The sequence below is a fragment of the Monopterus albus genome, unplaced genomic scaffold (genome assembly GCF_001952655.1).
Source record: "Monopterus albus unplaced genomic scaffold, M_albus_1.0 scaffold306.1, whole genome shotgun sequence".
NCBI lineage: Eukaryota > Metazoa > Chordata > Actinopteri > Synbranchiformes > Synbranchidae > Monopterus > Monopterus albus.
Genome location: NW_018128186.1, coordinates 756,145 through 763,946, shown reverse-complemented (window position 1 = coordinate 763,946; position 7,802 = coordinate 756,145). Strand labels below are relative to the sequence as shown.

Here is a 7,802-nt window from a genome sequence, read left to right as displayed (position 1 = left end):
CAAGTCAAAGTCCAGACCTGAATCCAATCGAGAATCTGTGGAAAGAACTGACAACTGCTGTTCACAAACGCTCTCCATCCAATCTCACTGAGCTCGAGCTGTTTTGCAAGGCGGAATGGGCAAAAATTTCAGTCTCTCGATGTGCAAAACTGATAGAGACATACCCCAAGCGACTTACAGCTGTAATCGCAGCAAAAGGTGGCGCTACAAAGTATTAACTTAAGGGGGCTGAATAATTTTGCACGCCCAATTTTTCAGTTTTTTATTTGTTAAAAAAGGACGAGCAAGAGAGCCGGAAGCAGGAGAGACACAGGAACCAGAAGATGAGCAGGAGAGCCGGCAACACGGTGGACCCAGAAGACCAGCAGGTAAGCCGTCAACAGGGTGGACCCAGAAGACGAGCAGGTGAGCCGGCAACAGGACGTTAGGTAAGCTGGGATACGTAGCACTGGCAATCAGGGAACAGAAGGATGAAGAGCAGAGGACTTACGCACTTAACCAAAAGAACGGCGAGCTTGCTGACTGACCAGACGCAGAATAATCAGAGCTCCCGAAATGCGGAAACAAACAGGAACAGGACGGTAAGCTCAGGACATGAACACATAATGCTAACTGGGTAATGTATCTTAGCATAAACGTAAGGTAAAAACCAGCAGCAAATGAACGGAAAACAGGCGTATATGTACTGGACCGGACTGGGAGATAATGAGCAGCATGAGTGGTAGAACAGCGGGGAACAATGAGTAACAGGTGAGTGGAATGATGACTGATAGTGGTGACAGAGTAGTGGGGAGAGAACAGGTAAACAGAAACAGAAACACGGGAAGCCGAGCCACGTGGCATCACAACGGTGTCCTCATGTTCTTTTCCGTGTTTTTATGAAGTCCTGTTCTTATGTGTCTGTTCTTATGGTGTTATGTTGGTTGTTCTCTATTGCTGCTGTAACACAAAAGAGAAAAGATAAAAGCCGAATCAACTAAAATATCATATTACCATGATCCTCAAACAATCAGCATGCAAAAACATGAACACAATAAACATAAATGCTAACTGAGCTAGCAAGAAGCCACATTTCAATTATTTCAGGTAAATTGTCTTATAAAGATAATTGCTCATAGTCTGGAAGAGTGAAGGCCAGCGTGCACTGTAACAGTGATTAATTCAACAATTCACATTCAACTCTGCATTATGTATTTTCTTACCATGGTCGATCCAGGAGCCCCAGCTATTTTACTGTCTTTAACTGTAAGAGGACACCACTTGTCCCTCCTCTGATCAAACTGTCCATATACTTCACCTGTTCCTTACAGTACAGTAATTTATGCAATGAAACTTTGTCCCTATTCAGCTAACATTGTAAGAAAGTCATGAAGCAAACAATCAGTCTCATAGTCCAGTACACACCATATTCTCAATATACTGGAAGACAGTACATGAGATCTTACCTGCCAATTTCCTCATGTAATCCTGCAGAATTTTATTAAACATATGAGAACAGCGGCACTCTGAAAGATGCAGAACATAGGTCAGTCATATTGAACCACTTGACCTCGGGTGGAACATCCAACAACAGTGCGTGTAAATTTGGAACTTCAGTTTAAAATGCACGACAGCCTCAAATAAAGACCCATGGGATTTAACATACTGCTTAGATAATGTAGAGAATGTACCACTTGATACTTACGTTTGTCCACTTTCATTACTGGCAAGATTGAAGTATTACTGCATAAATTTTTGCTGTATAATCATCGAGCCTATATGTTTTAGCCCATAGTCTACTTTTACCACAAAACGTGAAAAGCTGTTTTCCCTTTTTTCTCTTTTTATTACAGCTACCTACTTCTCTATCACTGTAAGAGAAAATTATATTTGAACCTCCTGTTTCTTAAACCAAATATGTGACTGTACTTTAAACTCAATTTTAAAATATTGAAGAGTGCAGTAAATTTGACAGACAGGAAGTGATGCCTCCTGACAAATCATCATTAATAAGTTCATTCACATTATAGCTAAATTTGTGAAGTTGTTATCCACATCCAGACCAATACACCATGGCCTCGGCTTTTCTCTTCCTTTGCCCCCACAGTCATTTGGTTTTGTGCAGCCAGAAACACAATGTCACATTCCAGACACCACACCAGCACTTGCAGTTCAGCAGTCTTTTCCTCTGGAACTGCAGAAAATAGAGTTTGAAAAAGTCAGCATGACTCACACTGTCTTTATTGTTGTCCCAGTGATGAATACTTAAGAGGTGGGACCTCGCCCTTTGTTCATAGGTCCCCATGCCCCAGGGTTGCCCTGTTGACCCTGGGCCAGTCTGCCATGAGACCACTTGGGACATCTGTCTATCACATGCCCCCACTTCCCACAGTGGAAGCCCCTTATTCTTTGGCCTGCAGGAAACCTTCTTGTCCTCTGAGGCCTTCCAGCCCACCCCCCTGGTTGTGTGTATTTATCAGCTGGGGGTTGGTGACAGCAGGCACTGAAGATGGAGGGGGTCCAGCTGGCTCAATAGGAGTCACAAGCACAGGCACCTTTTTCTTCCATCTTTTTTCAGCTGGGGAACGAAGCACCCCTTCACGTTGGTGTGACATTGGGGTTACAGAATGGGGGAGTTTGGGTGTAGGTATGGAGCCATATCCTTTGTCTGAGGCTAGGAGAAAATCGTTGGTGACTTTCACCAATGCAGTTTTACTATGATGGACTCTAAATCCTGACTGAAAAACCTCAAACAAATCATTCTTGTGCAAGTGGTCATATAACTGCTTTGCAACAGCTTTTTCAAGGATTTTGGAAATAAATGGGAGATTGGATATTGGTCTATAATTAGCTAGGACCTGGGTCAAGAGTAAGCTTTTTGAGTAGAGGTTTAATTACAGCAACCTTAAAAGCCTGTGGAACATAACCTGTTAATAGAAAGAGGTTAGTCAGATCTAGTATGGATGTGTTGATTACGAGAAAGACGTCTTTGAGCAGCCTGGTTGGGATGGGGTCCAGGAGACGTGTTGATGATTTAGATGAAGCAAATGTTGAGGTCAACTCAGAAAGATCTATGGGAGAGAAGTAGTCCAAGTATAAATGAGGTCTTACAGATGTTTCTAAAGCCATTGTAGTAAATGGCACATCCGTGAGAGCTGTGGTCCGACCAATTTTTTCTCTAATAGTTGTGATTTTATTTGTAAAGAAGCTCATGAAGTCATTGCTGCTGAGATCTAAGGGAATGTTAAGATCAACAGCACTGTGGCTCTTTGTCAGCCGGGCTACAATTCTGAAAGGAAACCTGGGGTTGTTTTTATTTTCCTCTATTAGTGATGAATAAAATGTAGTTCTGGCACTACGAAGGGCTTTTTTTTTTTACAGTAGTTTACCTGTGGTTTGCTGTGGAACGGTGCCAGGCCAAAACATCAGTACTAAGAATAAATCATTTTTTTATTCGAGTAATGCAATGTAATGTCACTTTCGGCTTTTCCCGTTTAGGGGTCGCCACAGCGAATCGTCACACTGACGACTCACATGTTGACATTTGGCACGTGTTTTATGCCAGATGCCCTTGCTGACGCAACCCTGATTCAAACCCGGGCTGCAGCGGCAAAAGCGCTGCGCCTTAACCACTAGCCTTTTTATTGGAGTAATGTCCTCTTTTTTGTTATTTGACACACATATTCTTATTTAACATTTTGTTTTATCTATTTTTCCTACATCATCTTGTATAACATTTCATTTTATTTATTTTTTCACAGGCTGTCATTTAACATTTTAGCATTTAAGTAGACCTTTAAGTGTTAGTTCACGCTGATGCAGGTCAATAAAAATCACACTATAAATACTGTATTTTTACATGTTATTTGTGTATTCACTTCAGTTCAATTCAGTTTGACACGATTAAGCATTTTCTGAAGCGTAACACTTTGTGTAAGTAGGAAAAATATTTTTTATTTTGTAGCTTGCACCTCTCAGGTATACTAACAACGAGAGAGTAATAAAAGGCACTACCTCTCAAACTGACGTGTCAAGTGATGATGTACAACCTTTAAGCCAGGCCCCCTTTTAAACACCTGACTTCCCTCTGGGTCCAATGCTGACCCTGCTGCTGCTGTAGATTTAAATGTTCCATCTGGTGGGAAAGAAGAAAAAATACCTGTTATGTTATGTTGAGAAAATGTGACAGGGTGTCATAGATATGTAAGTAATGAGTCATACAGAAAGAATAAATCAGGAAGAAAAGACCCGTGAAACAGACAGCTGCAGAATAGAGACAGAAAAAAGGGTTGCTGTCCCTAACAAAGAGGCACAAATCATGTCAAAATAGGCACTGGACCACCATTAAGAACTGAAAATGTAAAATTAGCATACATTGGTTAGTGACATGTCTATAAAGGTTTAAAATGGTGTGGATTCACTATCTACCCCATTCTTTATTTCTTAACTTGTATCTATATGGTTTTAGAGCATTATGTTATATATTACTTTACACATGCAAAATTTAAATCTTAAATCCTATCTGTGGGGTGAAACATGATTTTCACAGCTGCCTTTCCCTATGCTTAAAGTGCCGATTGCATGCTCATTTTTCTCATTTCCAGCCATTTAATATTTAATCTTTGGTATCGCTAGATTATCTTTGCACCCCTCATAACTCCAAATAGTCTGTAATTATTTCAGAACAATAAAACCAGAGAGCCTACAGGAAACTGAGTATTATCATTTGCAGTTTCGAAATTCTTGGGGTGAGATTATATACATGTGTTTTGTCTCTGTGTTCTCTCTTGTAGCTTTGACAGCCAGTGAGAATGATGGGAGTCTCCTCATAGAGCAGTACGCACCCTGTCCTTTCTGTGCCTCACTGCACCAACAGAAGCAGGCCAAGCTCCTAGCCAGCCAGCCCAGCCTGGTTGAAGGAGAACGTCATGAAGGAGAAGAGGGGGTTCATTACTTTAACATGGAGGACTGTGTACTGGCTGCAGCAGAGAAGGACCACATCAGTTGTCCTCATCATCCTCACCAACCAGTCCCCCTTCAGGAGCTGGTCCCAGAACTCTTCATGACTGACTTCCCCAAACGGTAATCTCTTACCATTTAAGGGACCATTTCATTGTACCTTTGGCAGGGCTGCACATGTGGCCAAATATGTGAAATTAAACCTAATCATGGCAAATGATCATAATCTAATCAAGATCTGGTTTATTTTCATGCATATTAAAATTCAAATTTTATTTGTATAGCGCCAAATCAAACAAACAAACAAAGGTCGTCTCATGACACTTTACAAAGTCACCTTACTATTGTCACTATTATTATAGAGGAAAACCCAACAAATCCCCCTTGAGCAGCACTTGGCGACAGCGGGGAGGAAAAACTCCCTTTAATGGAAATAACCTGCTACAGACCCCGGCTCTTGGTGGGTGGCCTTCTGCCTCGACCGCTTAGGGTGAGTGGATAGAGGAGAGAGAAGAGAGGAAAAGCAACAAGACACAACAAACAACTGGTCAGGTTGATGTGGCCGGTGCCTGCTCATCAGAAGCGTATTCAAAATAAACAACTAAACCTCTTAGATTTAAATGGGTTCAGAGCAGGAAGTGGTGATAATAAGCCATGAATTTAAAGACTTACTGAGAAATTGAGACAAGATGGCGCTACAGATGGCTGTCTTGGCTGTGGTCTCTTTCGTGTGTTTACTGTTTTTTCTCATTTTCTCAGTCTTCAGCAACCCATCTTAGATTATTTTTACCAGAGAAGAGCTTCTAAACATTGGGAGCCTCACTCCAAATATTTTCTCTCCATTTTTAACTAGCACAAAAAGGTGTATGGACATTTGGAGGGGCAACAGCCCTCTATCTGACCTGGAGGAAATGCTGGTGATGCAAGAGACCAGGCACCCTGGTTAAGTTGCAACAAATAGGCACCCGGATGCCACTCCCATTTATCTATCCAGTAAATCCCTGCTCTCTACCCAACAGAATGGACCAACTCCTTCTCGTCAACCAGACTAACTCTCACTTCTCGCTGCTTTATGCTTCACGGAGACTTGCCTTAGCAACTCTTGGATGGCACAATACAAATACCGGAGTTCCAGTTATACAGAGCAGATCGTGAAGTGAAGTTGTTCAGGAAAATGAGAGGAGGCTGAATCTGCTTCTACATAAATGAAGTTTGGTGTAAAGGTGTCACCATGTCAGAAAGATCCTGCAACACAGACTTAGAGGCCCTATTCATTAACTGCAGACTGTTTTATTCACCGAGGGAGTTCTCCTCTGGTCAGCATATATATTCCACCACATGTCTGAGCTACAAATGCACTACTGCATCTGGCTGACCAGATAACTGGAGTGGATCTGAAACATCCCAACCTCCTACTCATTGGACTTTAATAGAACAAACCTCACCTACAAACTGCCCAAATACAGCATGTCAGGTATTCCACCAGTGACAAAAACACAATAGACCACCTCAGTTCCCCAGGGACCTGTACACTGATCCTATTTGTGGACTTCAAATAAGAGTTCATCACCATCACCCTAGACATCCTGCACTCCTCACTGACCCAGCTCACTGTGCCTGCCTACACCTGTCAATGGATCTCCAGCTTTCTGACAGACAGGAAGCATGAATGAAGCTGGGGAAGCCCACATCCAGCAACCAGACAATCAGCACAGGTGCCCCCTACGGATGTGTACTCTCCCTGCTGCTTTTCTCCCTCTACACCAATGACTGCACCTCAGGGCACCCCTCTGTTAAACTCCTGAAATTCACAGACAACGCAACAGTCATTGGTCTCATCTGAGACTGTGACGAGTCTGTGTACAGATGAGAGGTTGAACAGCTGGCCCTGTGGTGTGTAGCCAAACACACTCAAAACTGTGGAATTGATAGTGGACTTTAGGAGGAGCCCCCACCACCACCATACTCAGCAGCACTGTATCAGCACTAGAGTCCTTTAAGTTCCTGGGCTCCACTGTATCCCAGGACCTGAAGTGGACATCCAACATCAGCACCATCATCAAGAAGGCACAGCAGAGGATGTGCTTCCTGCTCCATCTCAGGAAGCTCAACCTGCCCCAGGAGCTGCTGATACAGTTCTACTGAGGAATCATCGAGTCTGTTCTTTGCACCCCCATCACTGTCTGGTTTGGCTCAGCAACCAAACAGGACAGGAACAGACTCCAGCGGACAGTCAGGACTGCAGAAAGAATCATCGGTGCCAGCCAGCCCTCCATGGACAACCTGTACACCTCACGGGACAAAAGGAGGGCGGAGAGGATCACTGCAGACCCCTCACATCCTGGATACAAACTGTTTGAACTCCTCCCCTCTGACAGTGTTACAAGTCACTGTGCATGAAGACAACCAGGCACAGGGACAGTTTCTTCGCCCGGGCTATCACTGTAATGAACACTTAACCCATGACAGTATTACAGAACGACAACCCTCGCAGATTAATCATAAAACCCAGTAAAAAAGTTACTCGGTGAGGCAAACAGTACGCCTGCCTCAAGGCAGAGGGTGCTTGTGAGCCCACAGATTCTTGCGCTACCTACAATGTTTATATTTCCTTTACAACCCGCCTTAGCAAAATGGAAGATTACATTTCCAAGATGAGAAAATTCGCAAAGCTGGACTTTCAATCAAAACAAGAGGTAATAACTAAAGGAAGACCATCGCCGGAGCTGAAAGGTTTGCTTCAGACCACGGGAAAGAACCTTACCCATTCTTTTCAAATGGAGTGGTACACCCAAAAAACTTTTATTATTTCAAGTTTGAAATAAGCTCAATTGGAATAAATTTTAACCTCAAATGAAATATGC

The 7,802-nt window shown here is 42.9% G+C and overlaps 1 protein-coding gene across 1 annotated transcript in view; it reads left to right on the top strand.

Annotated features, from left to right (window-relative positions):
* Nucleotides 1-7,802, top strand: part of lrrk1 (leucine-rich repeat kinase 1) — a 134,598-nt gene that overhangs the window by 86,534 nt on the left and 40,262 nt on the right. The window contains exon 24 of the mRNA XM_020623620.1: nt 4,773-5,061. Within this exon, the coding sequence (XP_020479276.1) occupies nt 4,773-5,061 (289 nt within the window). The remainder of the gene's footprint in view (nt 1-4,772; nt 5,062-7,802) is intronic.